General features: G+C 53.4%; 1 protein-coding gene and 1 pseudogene across 4 annotated transcripts in view; one reads left to right on the forward strand and one right to left on the reverse strand.

Annotated features, from left to right (window-relative positions):
- Positions 1-7,499, forward strand: part of KIF21B (kinesin family member 21B) — a 98,522-nt gene extending 91,023 nt beyond the window's left edge. For 2 of the 4 annotated variants that reach the window (XR_007774746.1, XR_007774747.1), the window contains 5 exons: positions 352-469; positions 1,539-1,709; positions 3,117-3,316; positions 3,957-4,158; positions 4,754-7,499. Coding sequence is in view for 2 of the 4 variants with exons in the window: in XM_050956071.1 (XP_050812028.1) it covers positions 352-469; positions 1,539-1,709; positions 3,117-3,316; positions 4,754-4,808 (544 nt within the window). In the remaining 2 variants the exon portion in view is untranslated. The remainder of the gene's footprint in view (positions 1-351; positions 470-1,538; positions 1,710-3,116; positions 3,317-3,956; positions 4,159-4,753) is intronic. The other 2 variants (XM_050956071.1, XM_050956073.1) reach the window with 1 other exon arrangement.
- Positions 7,500-11,690: 4,191 nt separating this feature from the next.
- The window catches only part of LOC127051467 (uncharacterized), a 99,825-nt pseudogene continuing 93,485 nt past the window's right edge, over positions 11,691-18,030 (reverse strand).

An 18,030-nucleotide genomic window follows, 5' to 3' on the forward strand; every position in this document is an offset into this window, starting at 1 on the left:
GGCTGGATCCAGCCTGCAGGCTGTAGCTTTCCCCACCCCTGCCTTACGGGCTCAGCAGACAAGCCGGTCACCCCCGACACTGCACCTGAGCCCATCTTCCCCCCCCCCCCCCAGCCCAAGGCCACGATCACAGCCCATGGTGCTGAGGGATATGGTATCCCCGAGACTGCTCCGTACTCTGCGCCCCGGAGCCCCAGGTCCCCACTTCTGCTTGGGATAGTGGAGAGGAGTCTGGGGCTGGAAGGATCCCTGCAGGGAGCCTTGGAGACTGGGCCAGAGAAGGGACTGCAGAAAGGAGCACCTCCTACTGAGTGTGCCCCAGACCCTGACGCTCCTGGCTCCTGCTTGTAGGTTGCAGCCGATCGGGAAGCTGACTGGCCACAGCGGGCCCGTGATGTGTCTGACTGTGAACCAGACCGCGAGCAACCATGATCTGGTCATCACCGGCTCCAAGGATCACTACGTCAAGGTACCCTGGGACCCTCCCTCCGTCCCACTCGTGGGCAGCACAAGGGGCCTTTGAGCCCAGGACCTGCTGCTTGTGCCAGCCCTCCCCACCCCAATGCATAGCTGCTCTCCTGTAGGTGCCAGCTACAGGGGCTAGCTGCTCACCAAAGGCTTGGTGAGGAGGGGACGCGCTGGGTGGGGTTGTCCAGAGCGCCCAGTGTCGGCCTAACTGTGCTCCCATGTAGGGCGGGAGGGAGGTGTTCTGTTGATCTCAACAGGAGCAGAGGGGGGCCAGAGCTGAGCCCATTTGCAAATGCTACCAGGGTCTGAGAAATGCCATGAGCCCCCCAGTGCTAGTGGTCTGAACGACCTGTTGGCTTTGCAACTGGCCAGCCTTCCTGTCCCCACACCTGCCAGGTGTCCCTGTGGGTCACGGGGAGCAGGGTCTGTGCACTGCCCCTAAGAGCGTCCTGGAACCCAGATCCAAGAAATGCTGGAGGAGCTGCCATGTCTCACAGTGCTGGGCTGCTCATCAGCCGTGGAGACCAGAATTCCTGGTGCTTGGTCCAGGCCTCCCCTCCGCACACCCCCACCACCTCCTGGTGCGTCATGCGTGGAAGGTGGAACCAGCCTCCTCCTGCCCTCTCCAGCCTCTGCTGAACCTGCCACCCTGGAGGCTATTTTATCTTTGCAACGTGGCCCCCTGCCAGCCGGGTGCTGAGCTGCGCCCGCATGTTGGCTGCCAAACCATTGGAGGAGGCGGAGATTTCCAGTCCCAGCTGAGCCGGGCGAGGTTCGAACCAGCGACCTGTATCTCAGCCCTGGTGCTGGGTCATTGTGTCCCCACATGGCCTCTGCCCATGGATCCCGGCTTGGCGTAAGCAGGCAGAACCCTGCCGCGGCCAATCCATTCCTGTCTCATTTCACTGGGCCCCGGCTCAGTGGTACCCAGCGGTAGCTGTGTGATCGGATGCTCTTGCCGTCCCCCTGCCTTGTTGAAAGAGCTGTTGCTGGCCAGATGAGCCGAGAGCGGCTGGTCTCCTTTGCCACCAGGGTTCACAGTGGCTGACCTTCGGGCTGTTGCCTTGCAGATGTTTGAGATCACGGACAGTGTGGTGGGGAATGTCGGCCCCACCCATAACTTCGAGCCCCCGCACTATGACGGCATCGAGTGTCTGGCCATCCAGGGCGATGTGCTCTTCAGCGGCTCCAGAGACAATGGGATCAAGAAATGGGACCTGGAGCAGCAGGAGCTCCTCCAGGTATGGAGGAGGACGAGCAGGAAGGCCCTGCTGCTGGGCGGGGAGCAGAGAGATGGGCCTAGACCCGCAGCGTGCTGTTTCGAGGGCTGGTGCCAGGGTCTGGAGCAAGGACGTAGAACCTGCTGGAGAGTCACCTGTACGGTCTGGAGCGTGCTCCCGCCGTCCTGGGGGCAGAGGTTCAGAGAGCAGACACAGGGACCCCATCCTTACATTGCACATGAGGCCTCTAGGCAATGGAAGAGCCCCAGGGGTTGCAAACCACAGTGGCTGCTATGGTGGGTCCTGAAGGCAGTTTACAGCCGTGGGCAATGCACAATAGCCAGTTCTATAGGGCTGGGCCCCACCTGCTGCGGCCAAAGGGCTCAGTGGCCTATGGGGAAGGGGACAGGTTGGTCTGGGGGTAGATGGTGCTCAGCATTGTCCCTATTTCTGACCCTGGTGAGTGTGACTGTCTGGTCTCTGGGCCCCACACACCACAGTGCCTGGTTCTCCAGTTCAGTGGTGACACGCAGCAGTGCTGGTATGGCCTCCGGTGGGTCTGGGATGGAGCAGCAGCCAAAGGGGGCCTGCAGGCCAGTGCTGGGAGGCAGGCGGTCTGGCTCTGCCATGAGACTTGGCTAACACTTTCAGAGGCTTCCATAGATTTTTGTGAGGGGCCCTCTGTTTTGGAGAACCTACCGTGCGTCCGCCCGGGTCTGGGTTGTTCAGAGGAGCTGGGCACTATAGGAGTCAAGGGGAGCGGTGGGGGCTCTGCCCCTCTGAAAATGGGGCTGTCGGGGTGTCCCCCAAAATGAAGCTGCCCAGAGCTAGTCGCCATTTGTGGCTGTGTGACCATTGCCCCTCCCCCACAGTCTCTCCGCTATGAAATGGGGCTAATGCTCATTTTTCTTCCCACTGGAGCGCTGAGGATTGATGGCAGACAAATAATTAGAGAGACGGGATGGGGGAAATTTCTGATTGGATCAGCTTCTGTGGGTGGAAGAGACAAGCTGGAAGAAGAGCTCTGAGTTGCAGACTTGTCACTTTCCCCCTCCACAGAAATTGGTCCACTCAAAGATTTTCTCCCCCAATTGTCTCCTGGGGCAGAGCCCTCTTCTCTCCTGCTGAGCTGCTTCTGTAGCTCACCAGAGTCCCGTTGTCTTGAATTCAAATCCTCGGCTGCTGCTTGATGAGAAGTTGAGCGGAGCTTAAAAATTCCAGCTCTCGGCCAGATGTGGGGGGTTTGCATCAGCCCATTACAGACCCAGTAGCCAGCTGCAAACCCAGCATCTGGCTCTGGCTGCTGGTCTGCCCCTGCCCCGGAGCTCAGGGGGTAGTTTGGGTCTTGGTGGCCCCAGCTGGCAGCGCGGATCGTGTTCCTTTTGGCCCGAGGGCGCTCACTGGCTCTGCCCTGTCTCTGCCTGCCAGCAAATCCCCAACGCGCATAAGGACTGGGTTTGCGCCCTGGCCTTCGTCCCCGGCCGCCCCATGCTGCTGAGCGCCTGCCGCGGGGGCATGGTGAAGGTCTGGAATGTGGAGAACTTCACGCCTGTTGGGGAGATCAAAGGCCATGACAGCCCCATCAATGCCATCTGCACCAATTCCAAGCACATATTCACTGCTTCCAGGTGAGGGCTGTGGGCGGGGCTAGGCCCCTGCAGCGTGGGGGAGGGAGCTGTGACCCCCAACTCACCCCAGCGCAACAGAGCCACAGGAGCTCTCCAAACCCACTGTTGCTCCCCACATGTGGCAGGGCCTGGAATGGCACAGGGAGCGAGGGATGGGATCAGCACCGGAGCTGGGCTGCAGACAGTTTGGTGTGGGGCAGCAGTCGGCTGCAGAGCCCCCAACCCCATCTAGCCTCTCGGCTACTCCATCTCTCAGCCATTGTTAGCCTGCCCCACAGCAGGGCTCCTGTACCCCATCCCGTTATGCCGAGCGCTGGTCCTGACCTGCCCCGCCATGCTTTTGGGATGCTCTGTTGATGTGCCAGGACTAACCAGACCTGGTGCTGCTGGCCCTGCTGCCCTCAGCGCAGAGAACGGGCTTCCTGCCTGCCGGGCACCAGCTCCTCCTCGAGGGCACCTTGTGCATTTCCAATGAGAGCGCCACTGCCCCCTCCCTGGCCCCCAGAGAGGGTCCCCAGGCTCAAGCCGGCCCCTGCAATGTCGCTGGCATCGGCTCTGATCTCCTCTTTTCCGACCATGTCCCTTTTCTCCTTTCCTTTCTCTTCCTCTCTTCCCCACTCTGTTTCTCTCTGTGCCGCAGTGACTGCCGGGTAAAGCTATGGACTTACGTGCCTGGGCTCACTCCCTGCCTTCCTCGCCGCGTCCTTGCCATAAAGGGGCGTGCCACTAGCCTGCCTTGACCCTTCTCCTGCTCTCTCTGGCTCTCACCCCCTCTCCAGCTCTCTCTCCTTTTCTCTCTCTCTCTCTCCTCTCTCCGCTCTGGTCTCAGCTGCTCCTTAACGGTATGAGATTCTTTTGGATTTTCCCCCCATGTAGAACTCTTTTGCAAGAGGAGACTGTCCTCTTGGCCCCTCCCTGCCCCCCCCAGGTTGCTCTGTGCGTTGGGGCGGGCTGCCTGCCCCCTTGTAGCAGTAGGGAAGAGGAGCCAGGGCTGGCAGCTCCCCTGGCCTCTCCAAAGCTCGGTGAAGGGGTGATTGGATCCCGCAGCCGGCTCGGTGCTGCATGGGGTTTGCCCATCTGACTACTGCTCCTCCTGGGCCACTGATGGGGGGGATCCCCACCCCCCACTGCGTCACTGGCCACTGCCAGTGAGGTACCACTTGCTGAGCCTGTGCTCTGGCCGAGTGCCCCGTTACTAGCGCTCTGGGGGATTATCCCACTAGTGGGCAGCTGGGTGCATCTGCTCCCTCCTCGCACTGGTGTCCGCCCACCTGGGGCACAGCAGCCTGGCTCTCCTGGGCTGCAGCGTGATGCATTTGGGGGTGGAGGAGTTGGGGCAGGGCGTGCCCCCTAGCCAATTGTACTCGCTGTGCTGCCTCTCCCAGCTGGGGCAGGGGCAGCCCCCGGCCTCACTTCCTCTCTATCTTCCTTCCCCAGTGACCTGACGGTGAAGCTCTGGAGCAGGAGAAGATTCCTGAACGGCCCGACCTAGGTGCTGGAAAGGCCGGAGCCAGGGAGACTGTCAGGCTCCCTGGGGGGCCCAGGCCCCATCCCCTCTCCCTGGCCGTGAAGAGCTGGGAGCGGCCTGGCCTATGTGTGCTCGTTTCCAGGACTCTGGGGTGACCGCATCTCAGCTGGGGCTTTGTGCACTGCCAGCTTCCATGGCTTGGGGGCGTAGTTCCCATCCAGCCCCATGCTGGGTTTCATGATGCAGAGGGCTTTCTGCTGACCGGGACATGGCCTTGCCAGCCACGGGGAGGACCCTGAACTGAGAGACTCAATGGGATCATTCCAGTCTGTCCCACAGCCTGTTCAGCACCCCCCATCGCTGGGTCTCCTGACCAGATCCACATGCTGCCTGGCAATTGTCGACCTTTGCATCTGACCCACCTTGTTCTGAGCCAGGATGCCCCTCCTTCTGTCCCGGGGGTGGAGAGAAGGAAGCTGGACATTGGGGGAAAAATCCCTATGGGCATCTCCAAGGAAAAGTGGAGTTTCTGGATCTGTTCACTTTGTGCCCGCCCCCGCCCCCGACCTGACTGAGCCTTAATCGCGCACTGGTCCGTTCGCTCTTCCCTGTGGTCCCCTCACTGCCCATTTGGACACCCGGCTTGGTGCCATCTCTGCTGTGCATGGGACTAGCTTATTCCCAGCTGCTGCGGGAAGGGATCAAAGCTTTTATAGTGGGGGTTTTAAAGAATTTTTTTACCACCCTTGAGAATGGATTGGAACCTGGGGATTTTTAATAGCCGGGAAAGGCTTTAATGCTGCGAAAAAGGCTAAGCTCTCCGCACCATCTCACAAGAGGGGTTTAGGTTTGCTTGGGGCAGTCCTATGGGGCCTGGCTTGGAAGAGGTCCGGGATTAGAGTAGTGTGTGGAAGGGCGGGCAGGGGGTGGTTATGTGGTCAAGAGAGAGGTGCCTTGGCAAAGGTGGAGGGCATGGGGTGCTCTGGACAGGATCTGCAGCAGGGAGCAGAGCAGGGCTAGAATGGAGCTGGACGAAGGGGAGGGCGGGGGTAGTGGGAGGGACCCACATGAGACTTGAGGTGCATTAGCAGAGCTGTGGGGGCAATGAGGGGTTGCCCATGCCCATGGCCGGCCCATGCTCTGCTTGCCACCCACCTGCACTGCCAGTCTGGCACAAGACACTAAATCACCAAGGTCACCCCAAATTTGGGTTTTATAAAAGTCAAAATTCCGTAAGGTCTCTCGCCACCATCTCCCGCCATGCTTGGGTGCCCCCCTTCCTCTGGGGCATCCACAGCCAAGTGCCTGCAGCTGCCAGAGCCACGTGAGCATCCCACAGCGCTGCACTCCCCAAAGCACATGGACTCACTTTCACTGGGATCTTTCTCTACCTTCACTCCCCCCTCCGCTAAGGACTGACTAAGGCGTCCCAGTCCCACGCAGCCAATGCCCAGTGCAGTCGGACCCTTCGTCACCCAGCTTTTTGCTGCTGCTTAACGCCCTGGGGGTGAAGAACTTGCTGTGAAATGGACCTGAGGGAACCGCAGCAGGCTGTCCGTTTTCCCCGGGTGCGTTTCTTGTGTCATGCCGCACATCACATAAGGCGGCGGTTGGAGTCTGGTTTTACGGATTGATCCCCGTCAATGTGCTGGGGGTGGTGAAGTGTTGGCCCTTTAGCTAACCCCATCAGCAATGGATTGTGTGTTCTCTGGGATCCAAGACTTTCAGTATCCTTGGTTAACAGGTGATTTCCCCTGGTGTCCTTCTACACGGCAGCTCGAAGGACAACACCAAGGGGTTCTTACCCCAGATTTGACCTCCTTTCAAACTTATAACCTGGATGGGAAATGTTTCAACTTTCTAAACAGCAGCAGCCTCTTTATTTCTTTTGCCTTTTGATAATCCAGCTGCCATCTCATAGTAGCAAACCCTACAAAAACAGTGATTGATCGCCCCCTGCTGGGAAAAGTAAAAATTGCCTCCAATCACTGCTGCTCTGTGGAACCAAGGCAGTGTTTCTGAAGTGGGAAAATGTGTTCAGTTCCATTATGCCTCTGAGCATTTGGCTACTGACCGGGATGGGGAGCTCAGAAGTCCTGCCAGGGTGCTGGCTCTGGTGGGATCCAAACACAGTGACTTGGTTTGCTCAGCTACGCGTGATAACCACTCATCATTCTCCCACTGCTACCACCAACGAAAGGAGAAGCGTCCCCAGGGCTCTGCTGATGCCATGGGAGAGGGGAACGCAGGTTAAAATGATGCATTCCCGCTACCGAGAGAATGGATTATATCCAAGATATCACTGATGGAACAGAATTAAATTGGCTGGGAGAGAAAAGATGGATTTTTTTTCCATTTGGCAACAAGAGGGACAAGCAAATGTGAATTGTCTGAAATGAAGAGGATGGGAGCTAGGGGCTCTGAGTCGCCACTCGTGTAGCTGGTGCGTACGTGGGTGGTCTGTACCCTGGAGGATGATGTCTGAGTCTCTGCTCATCACAATGGCTTTTGAATGCAGCTGCTCCCATGGGATAACACTTGACATCTAGTCCGCCCTGGCAGGTGTGAATGGCTCTAGGGGCAGGAGAGAGCTGGGGCAGTGGTGTCTCTGCTTTAATGGGACTTCATCTGATCTTTAAGAGGCTGATCCGAAGTCAGCAGAAAGTCTCCCACTGACCTCCATGGATTTTGGATCAGGCGCTCAGTGGGGGTTGCTGCATGTGGCCACCTCTTGGGGTTCTTTCCCTTGGGGCTCATCTCAGGCAACTCCGCTCCAGTGACCCACAGCACGTTGCAAGACTGAGCGCTCATGGTGGCTGGGCCTCTCTGTCTTGCACCAAACGATTGCATGTTGGGGTGTTCTCGGCCAGCAAAACCCCACAGGAACTCAACAGGAACAAGCAGGTTTAAAGACGGAAATTTCCCCCCAAGTTGTGCTCAGCCAGCCAGCATCAGATGATCCTCGTGTGCGTCCACGGTCAGCTCCAATGTGCTGGGCAAAGCCCTTCCCTTGAGGTGCCTCTGCCGGCTCCTCTCCCTGTGTGGCAGGTAGAGCAGGAGGGGGCTGTGTTGTACTGTAGCTGTGTGTGTGTGTGTGCACGTGTGGTCCTTTTTCATTGTGGGGGTATCATATGGGGGGGTTCTTTTGGTTAAGCTACCTCACAGTCTGAGCCTTTTTTTTTTTTTTAATGATTTTGAAACTTGAATTTGTCCTGGAAACGCACAGTCTGCCAACACCTGCATTGCTGAGCCGCTTGGGTTCTGGAGGCTTGTCCTGCCTTAGCGTTGCAGTGTGACATACCGCACCTTGCTCTGCTTGGAAAATGCCCCCTTTAACCTTTAAAAAAGGGCCTTTGATTGTTGGAGGCCCAACTTGACATTTGAAAGTGACCTGACCGCCAGACAGTAGGTGCTCAGGGCTTTCTCTTTAAGGGGTCATGGGATGGGCCCCTGAAATAACTAGCTGCTCTTGAAAACCATGACCCTGACTCTTACATGGAGACCCTGTCTGCAAGTTGTCAAGAGGAGCTCCGAATGCCACCTTGAGCCAATGTGGGCCAGGCGGACACCGGAATGCCTCTCGAGCCCACAATAATCCTGCTGTGAGCCCAGAAGGGCCCAGGCCAACCCCTGGCCTACCTGTTCTTGAAAGCACTGAGGTAGCCTGACACTGATTGAGCTGAAACTGAGGACCTGGGAAGTGGGGCCCTCAGATTTAGTGAAATCAGCGTGCGCCCTCCTAGTCCCAACGCTGGCTGTGGCCCCTTGGGAATAGCTCCTTGTCTGGAACCATGCAGTGACCGATTTTATCATGATCTGGCTGCACTTAAGCCTAATTTAACAGGAGCCTCCTGTGGCATCATATTCAGGACCCATGTGAGAATAAGGGTATGGAGTTTCCCCTAAGCTCATTTTGCATACAGCTTGTGTTTGGGTGAAATGGCCCCTAGCACAGGGACTCTTTCCCAGCCACCGGATTAATGTCCGTTTCTTTCTGAATCCAAATGTCCTTAGGCCAGATTCTCAGCTGGTGAAAATGGTCACAACTTCATTGATGGAGCAAGGATGGTTTACACCAGCTGAGGATCTGTTCCCTGGACTTTTAGCCACAAAATTATCCTTCCTCTTAACCAGGGTGAAAATCCTGGAACAGCCCTAGCTGAAAGCACAACGCCACTTAATCATGGGAATAAGGGGCAGCTTTGTAATGTACAATCAAAGGGGAAGCACATTCCCCTGAACTATATATGTTGTACCCCTTCTGGGGGCCAGTAACTCAAAGCACACCCCCTGATGTACCCCTGCTGTCCTTGGTAGCTGAGCACATTAGCCTCTTGGAAGAACTAAAGAGTCATTTGTTCCTTGTCTTCAAAATCTGCCTGCTAGTGATTGCACGTGATTGTACTTTCAGGCACCAGCACAGGCAAAAGGACAGCAGAAATCAAGAGGCCCCTTTGGGTACAATCACATTGATGGCACCATGTAAGGTGGGGAGATGGGGAACAAATGCCTCCGTGCAGGGGCAGTGGGTGAACTGGGAGAGTTTAACTGGGTGCATCTATTATGGGAAGCAGGTAACAGGGCAGGACAGCGAGGGCTCAGGAGATAAATTCACCCCCACAAGTCTTCATGGTGTTGGCACTAGCAGCCGGGGAGGGTAACTCGGGCTGAAAGGAGTCTAAGGTGGATGCACGCCTGGGAACTGCAGTGAGCTGCATCTCCCTAGCCCTGATTCTGATTCTGCCCTGTCGCTGCAGCGTCTATAGGGCCACGAGAGTCAGGCCCATAGACACACTCATTTGTGGATGTGTAACCTACACCCTTAAAAATGGCATCTGCATCTGACCACCAACCTCTCCCAACCCTGCTCCCACTACCTCTCTCTCCCTCATCCTTTCTGGCCCTAAAACCATCCAGGACTTGACAGGCCAGTGACTGCCTTCCCCTATTCACTGCACAAGAAGGGGGAGGGACAGGTCAGCACAGGTAGCCTTCAAGGCTGCTGCAGCAATGGTGCCTCCTGCAGACTGATGGTGAAATTGACCCGTGGGGAGATGATGGAAGTTACAGGTCTGAACTGCCTCCCTGGAATGACTTTCTTTTTGTTTACACTGCAGGGCATTGCATGTACCCCTAGCATGGCACCTAGGGGCCCTGTTCCCTTATCTGCTGTCTGTGCAGCCTCTGCTCATGCAGAACTCTCCTGGGGGCCCAGGCCCAGGGAAGATGCCCTAACTGACAATGGAGGCAATTGAACTTGCTGTTTCTGCACTATTTGCTCTGCTTTCTGTCTAGAGTCCTGCTAGACTCTCTGCACCTCCCACCGCCCCAACTGCTCCACCCTTGTCCTCTCCCGGCCATATGGGCCATGCAGCTTCGTTCGCAGCACTGGCTGTGGTACCCTCCTGGAGCTGGGACTCACTCTGTCCCATCTGCTACCATGGGCGCAGCAGGGCCAGGGCTAAGGTCTAGCACCCCACAGCTCACTGGATTAGCTGTTAGCACCCCAGAGTCAGAGTACTAGCCTGTTCCCTCTAATCACTGGTGACAGGGCAGCATCCTCTTCAGAACCAACTCCTTTAGCTGCCCCCTCCCACCCTCAAGCCTTGTGGGAAGCCTGTGATTCTGACAAGTCCCATCCCTCATGCTCCTCAGCACACAGTAGTAACCCCCCCCTTCTGAGGGCCCTGTGCTGCAGGCTTTATGTTGGGCAGGGCCGTGTGCCTGCAGCTGTGGTCTTCGCTTGGCGGTGCTGTCCAGCGTCAGGGTTACAGACCAGGTGCTGCACTACTTGTAAGGCGGATTCTCATGAGCAACAGAATGTCCCAGCACTGACCCTCTCCCAGACCCTGCTTCCTTCCTGGTCCTTTACACTCAGCCCTTCGACTCCCTCATTCTTCCAGCTGCAGTCCCATCATGCCTCCCGCTGACCCTCATTTCAGGTACAATCCCCCAAAGAGCACAAGGGTCAGATTTCTCTCTTGGTTGACTGGTGCCATCACAGGGTCAGCATCTCCCACGCCACCACCCCCTTCAGCCCTAACAACACGGTCGCTTGTTTTAACGTTCCTGGGGGTGCTGGGTCATGAGACCCAAGGGAGTAGGATGAATGGCCTTCATTGGTGACCTCGTGCCTCTGCAAAGGCAGTGGGCCATTGGTAGTAGGACTGACCCCAAGCAAGGATCCTTCCACCCCTTCCCTGCCATACCACGAGTTCCACCAGGAGATTCTTCTGGTGCCCAGCCCTGCAATTCTTAGCTGCATTGTCCCATGCCTCACCTTGTTCATCCAGGGGCTCCTCCACCTTACACTACAGCCCTGCTTTACCGTGGGATGATGCCTGGCCTTTGGTGTAGTTGTCTGTGTGATTTCTCCCTCATCCCCAGACACAGGAAGGAACATTGCTTTATACTGAGGCTCTTTTAGTGATGGGATAGCAACCTTACCCCTGCCCTGCATTTTCAGTGGGAGCAGCTGTGTATGGAAATCCAGATGGTAGAGATGGAGCAGAAATAACACTGGGCACTTAGTCTAGCCCTCACCCTGTGTCTGTACTGTACAAGTGTTGCAAACAGCAGGTGCCTTTTCTTGCCCTGAGATGTTTTTGGAGATGTCAACGCTTGCTACAGCTTTTCTCTGTATGGGTTGTGGGATCCAGCGGCACAGTCTGTGTTCTGTGCAGAGGACAAGGTGTGTATATATTTTATACCTCGATGTATTACTGTAAATGGGGTTATTGAAGCCTCATGCTGTACATGGTTTTTTCCAATGGACATGTCTGTTCCTTGTGCTGTCTTCATAAATAAATGCATCAAAATGAAATGGAGAAGTGGGGCTGCTCTGTATGAGGAGGGATTGCACATGGCAGGGCAGGCAGCTGATGGGGAAGAAGCCAGGGTCTGGGGTGGTGGGAAGAGCCTCCCCCATAGACACCAAGTATTTCACCCCACTGAGGCAGGCTGCGGTGCACAAAGCCCCAAAGGAAGGGGGCTGGCTTTTAGCAGAGCAGGGGCAGTTGGTGGACTCTACCTAGCACACATCCTTCTGATCCTGTGGGCGAAGGTGGGTAGGTTGCAGCCAGAGGGGGGTTGGTCCCTGAAGGCATCTAGGATTAGGATGGTCTGAGAAGCCAGGCAGCGGACCTAGGACTTGCTGTCCTGCTCAAGCCTTTGAGGACCACAATTGAAAGGAAGGAAGCAGAGGTCAGAGCCACAGTGCTCAGGAGAGCCCTGGCAGACCAGGCCAGCGCTGTACTTCTCGGCCCCATGACAAGGAGGCAGCAGACTAGTGGGAACAATCAGCAGCCATCACTAAACATCCCCTCCATAGCTGAGGGGGGGCCTGCAGACACCAGCAAGAAGTCCCAATGAATCCCATTCACTCACTATTTCTAGGACTCCTCCATCACTGCAGTATCTGAGCACCTCATCCCTGCCTGTATTTACCTGTAACCCATACCCCTTCTGGGTGTGGTGTTCTGGTCTCTCTAGTGACATTGAGACCACTTAGAGAGACAGAGAGGTAAAGGTCTCTGCTCTACAGCCTGAGCCATACACAAAGCTTGACAGATCCCAGGTTCAATCTCGCTTGCTGATGACCGGGGTCTAGTACCGTTACAAGTGGGGGCTTGTCCAGGATGGAACCTAGGACCTCAGGAGCTTAGGCCATGAGCCTTTACCGCATGAGCTAAAAGCCAACTGGCTCTTAGCTAAAGCTGCAAAGCAGACTCATTCCCCCACCCCACCAAGTGGGCTCAGTGCGACTAGCTGGGCCAGAACACCACACCCAGAAGATGTGTGGGTTACATACCCTCCCCCAGTGCCCCCCTGCACAGATGGGCACTTAGGCCCAGGGAGGGGGTGATCCACAAAGGGCGCTCAGGTGTTGTCAGGCTGTATCTAACTGTAGGTGCCCTCCTGCTGCCACCCAGGCTCCCTGGAGGTGAGCCTGCTGAACCACCCCTCAGAAATGCCAAGGAGAGAGCATGCGCTAAGCCCAGCCTGCCCAGGGAGCTCAGCCCTTATCTAGCTCCAGATGGGAAGCTCAGCTGTGAACCTGCTCCAGGAGTGAGGAAACTGAGCCATGTCACCCCTGCTTTTCCACAACAAATGTGGAGGGAGGTGCTGGCCCAGGGGTCCGGGTACGCAGCCAGGAAGTGGGAGACCGGGTGGCACCTTGGCCTCATTTGGAGCCATGGCTTGACCCCAGGCACCCCAGGTCATGGGTGACTGCTCCAACTACTGTGCTAGTGAGTGCAAGGAGGAGAGGCAGCACCCTACCTTGGCTGTGTTTGTGGGGGGGGGGACCCAATTGTCTGTAAAGGCCAAGCAGCTAAGGCTCTGCAGCTGAGGCCTACTTTGGGGATCTGCCAGGCCGCAGGCTCTGAGGTCAGGATTCGGGTATCTGGGCACATGCCTACGCACGCAGGCATCTACAGGGTGAGGGGGCAGGGGCTTGGGGGATCTACTTTTGTAGTTAGGTACCTTAATCCCTTTGCAGCGGCTTCTATCCTGGGTAATGGATAGGCATCCTTTCTGGTAATGCTGTTCAGTTTTCTATAATCCACCACTATCCCAAGAGCTCCAGTCTTCTTACGCACCAGCACCACATGTTGTTCATTAGTCCCACAGATGAACTTTGGGAATCATATCTTCAAGGTTATGTATCTCAGGTATGGAACCATTTGCCCTCCTGCCCCTTCTATCTGAACTATACGGCCAATTGCCTGTAACTTCTGATAAGATAAGTGCTCATTACAGAGTTTCACATATGCAAGTAACTTGAGAACCAGTATCTATTAGGCACATACTCTTTACTCCATCTAGGTATATATAGCCAAGGTAAGCAAGTCCTGCTAACTGCCAGGTGGCCCTACTAACCCATTTGGGTAACACCTGTCTCCTGGAGCCATTGACTAGCAGCCTTGCTCTGAGAGATGTTAGTTTCTTTTCTTCCTGGCTCAAACTTGTTCTGGTTTGAATGTCTACCAGTCAACTGCTGATGTATTAAATTTGGGTCAGGAGAATTCTGACATTCATTTTGAAAATGTCCTATTTGCCCACAATTAAAACATAAAAGATTTCTTCTGTTAAATCTTGGTATTGCTTGTTTATTACATTCTTTGGGTCTTTGAGGAGTAAATCATGTATCTGCAATGGACGTTTCAGAACTTTGCTGGGTCAACTGCAGTCCTACCAACTGCTGCTCAGCCTGCAGCTATTTCTGCTTCCAGGCTATTGCAGTGACTTCTTCATGGGCACTAGGAAGTATTTTCATATGCCATCATCAAATGCAAACTACTCCTACTCAGTGGCCTTCTTTTTTCTTCTAGTGCTTGTTGAAGTTTCCTCTTCTGTTTATGAGAGTGCTCCCTTTCAATGGATCTCACCACAAAAAGGAGTGTGGCATAAGAGACTTTTTTTTCCCTACCACTACAATTAATCCCTTTTAATAAGAGCGCATTTAATAAGGATTTATGCCAACAACCACGGAAAAATTGATTTTGTATACAAGAGAGTCCAATTCAGTATCTTTTACCCACCAGCCTCCTAAACTTCTTGGGCTAACCTGCATAGTCTAGTCAGGTACGCAAAAGGTGGTTCTCTAGTGAGTCTCAAGGGGCCGGCAGCCGGAACCCCAGAGCAGCGGGCTGAGCAGGGGTGGCGGCCAGGACTCCAGAGCAGCAGTGGGCTGACCGGTTCAACCTGCTGCCCTGTCTGTTCGGGTGCCAATTTGTAACCTCATTTCATTTCCCGTCTCCAGCGCCTTAAACAAAAAACCCAACTCCCATAGAAAGTATCTGGAGACTCAGAGTTCAGTCTGTAAGGATTTTCAGCAAGGACTGCACGGGGTCAACCTCCCCACATTCAAGTCCCAAAAGGAACTGAAATGATTTTAATTAAATAACTTTATAAAGTCTTATGATAGACAAATCATCTAATTTTTACAGCATGACATGGCTACTTTACAATCCACAGACATTACCTTCACAGTTATACATAAAAACAAATAAAGAAAACTAATTAAAATCTGAACAGTTCAGTCCCCACAGAAATAGTGAGAAGTTCCCAAATGCTCAGATTTTGTTCATCCAAGTCTCAGTTACAGTCTTTGATCACGAAATCTAGACAGTGCGCTGAGTCTAAAACATCTTCCCTCCATTGCTTGTAGGAAGCTTCAGCTGGAATCTTCTTCTGCTGAAATTCCTGCTAGCCAGCCAGCCAGCTGACTAACCAGCCATTCAGTTACGTGTCTAGATTTAAAGAAAACCCTGTTACAAGAAAATACAAAACTGAGAATAGCAAATTAGAAATGACTCTTTTCTTTAAATGCAGTAATGAGGAAAGCTGGTGACTCAGACAAGTTGAGACAATGTAACTAGAACAGTTTGGCTAAAATCAAAACAACATTCAAAACATACAATTGAAATAAAAGTGATTTTCCGTCCCATGCATCCCTGTTAGAGGATTCACAATATCACTCACCTGCTGCAAAATGCTTCAGAGTTAGGGGCAGCAACTTGCTGCCTGCTCCTGGGCTCAGCTTCTTCTCCCAACTCACCCAGGGCACGTGGCCTTCTGCAAAGCATCTGTCCTGATTGCTTGCCCTCCTGGAGTCTCATCCCAGCAACGGGGAACCTATTGGAGCAGACCCAGAGTTATCACCCCCAATTCCAAAAGCTTCTGGATGTGAAGTGCTTAATCTGCCTAGCAACAGTGACCCAGACACAACTCACTCCTACCTCCCAAAGTGGGTCTCTTAAAGAGATATCTCCCTATTAGGCACATGGGTTACATTAGCAGAGTCTGGAAGCCCTGGGTTCCCTGGCTGGTGGTGGGACTGCCTTGGGGCCACAGACCCAGGGAGCCAGGCTCCCAGCTCCATGGAAAGGAATCTGGCAGCTCTGAGCTCCTGCTTGAGCCAGGGCACTGAGGGTTTCTGGGCTACTGTGATGGTGCTGCCCATGGGAGCCAGCTGAGGTCACTCAGTTAGGGTGAACTGCAAACAAAATGGGGCAGACAAGCCCCAGAAGCTGGTGGTTATTCCAGTACTTAGATTTACCAAGCCAGCACAGAACAGCTTCTATAATACCTCACTGGTTACTCTGAAGTTCAAACACCGCACTTCCCTTAACGTGCCCAGCCTCAGGCCTCCATCCAGACACACACGTCAGATGTGATGATGATTACTGAAAATCTTACCTCATCATATAAAAGAAAAGGGTCTTCCGATCCCAAAGGATCAGCCACATACCCAGGTCCAATTATAACTTAGATCTTATAATGCTATTAGCCAATTCTTATTAACTAAGCTAAAATTTATTTAAAAAGAGAGAGAGAGAGTTGGTTAAAAGATCAATATACATACAGACTTGAATTCAATTCTTGAGGTTCAGATACATAGTAGAGATGAGTTTGTAGTTGCCAAAAGTCCTTTTAGAAATAGTCCACAGGTTATAGTTCAATGTCTATATTCAGGGTGACTCCAGTCAGTGACTGGGGATCTCAATCCTTATGGCTTAAGGTTTCCCCTTCTTGAAACCCAAAGCAGATCTGAGATGAAGTAGGATTGTGTCCGGGGTTCTTATACATTTCCAGCAGCCTTTTGGCTTGAGAAAACAATAGGCTTAACTTTTCTTCTCCCAAACATCCTGGCAATTAGCACAGGGTAATTTATCCATTAAACAGTTCAGATACAGTTTAGCACAACCTTCAAAGAGATATATAGACAATAACACTATTTCACTCAAGTATCTTCCTAAATCTTAATATTCCCTTTTTGATCTTTGAATCAAAGCTATCGCAATAGACAAGACTTGTTTGGTTACATCACAAGACCTGAGCAAACACCTACCCTTCTACCTCTAACAATGCAGACTTGCATTTCAAAGCTCTATTCATTTACATATCTTGCTAACAAGTCTCTAAAATTCAGCCATGGGTCAGGTCAGTCTATGAGGTAATTAACTCTTTCTGGCCCTGTTACCTTTCAATGAGATATTATATTACACTCATAACGTCACACCCCCAATGCAAAATTGATGCAGGAACAGATGACACAAACATCTCTGAGTGCATCCCAAAAGCTTCCCATCCTGGGTTCTGGCTCATTACAGCTTGTACTGCGTTAGAAACCATGTCAGTGCGTAACAGAAATGATTTATCCAACTCATGTTCAGTAACATGACTGAATCTTTTTACAAACTCAGGGTAAAACTTGGGTAGAACAATAGAGGATTGGATCTGCTCTTGCAGGAGGATTCCTGTATGTCTCATGTGATCTTGCCAAGAGTTAAAGAACATAGCTACTTTATGCATACACACGCTGGCCAATGTTTGGAACCCAATTAGCTTCAAGTCAATGTAGATATCAATGTTGACCATAGAACAGGAATTTTGGCATTTATGCGTGAAAGCAATATGGTAGTGTGCCTCAGTTTCCCTTTTCATACAGCATATTAAGTCTGGAATGTCTTTTCTCCTGTGAAAAGTTCTAATACTGTTTACAGGCATTAAGAGTGCAACATTAGCATTACAACGCCTTTTAAGATAAGATGTGTTCCAATGTATCACTTTCAACATGTTCAAGGGATTTTCCAAAAGATTAGGCACACCCCTCCCAGACTGCAATGGCTATTGAGCATAACCCCTGGTTCTGTGGATGCTCTCACTTCTGGGCCAGCCCCACAGCCTGATTCTTCCTAACCAGTATCTGGCCTGGCCCCAGCTCCAAGGGTCGGGGTGGGGCAGGGTGTTCAGAGCAAGGTGCTCGGCCTTGGTTTCTCTCAGTGCTGCGGGCTCTATGGCCGCTCCCCCCAAGCCCTTCCCCTCAGGCACAATGAAACAGAGCAGTGCCTGTGGGAGTGGGGTGGGGGGTCTTCAAGACTGCCCTACGGTGCACAGCCCTTGCGGTGCTTCGGGCACTTGGCCCAAGCCCCTGATATTAAATCGTTGTACCATGATGTTGACTGTAATGTCCTCCTGTTGCAAGGGAACAAGGATCAATCAGAGACTCGGACACCCACGAGAACAAAGGGCATTAACGGCACCGGGAGCCAGCAAAATTTCCTCCCCATGTCTGAGCCAGCAAAATTTCCTCCCCACCCAACCCCCAATTTGAAATCTTGTCTCTTCTCTAGTGACTTCCATCCTCTCTCCCACCATTGTGGAATGAACTCCTGCCCCCACTCCTCTCAGTCCCAGCAGGAATCCAGCTCCGCTCCCCAGAGTCCCCTCAGCCACCCTC

Source organism: Gopherus flavomarginatus, chromosome 5, assembly GCF_025201925.1.
Source record: "Gopherus flavomarginatus isolate rGopFla2 chromosome 5, rGopFla2.mat.asm, whole genome shotgun sequence".
NCBI classification, from domain to species: domain Eukaryota; kingdom Metazoa; phylum Chordata; order Testudines; family Testudinidae; genus Gopherus; species Gopherus flavomarginatus.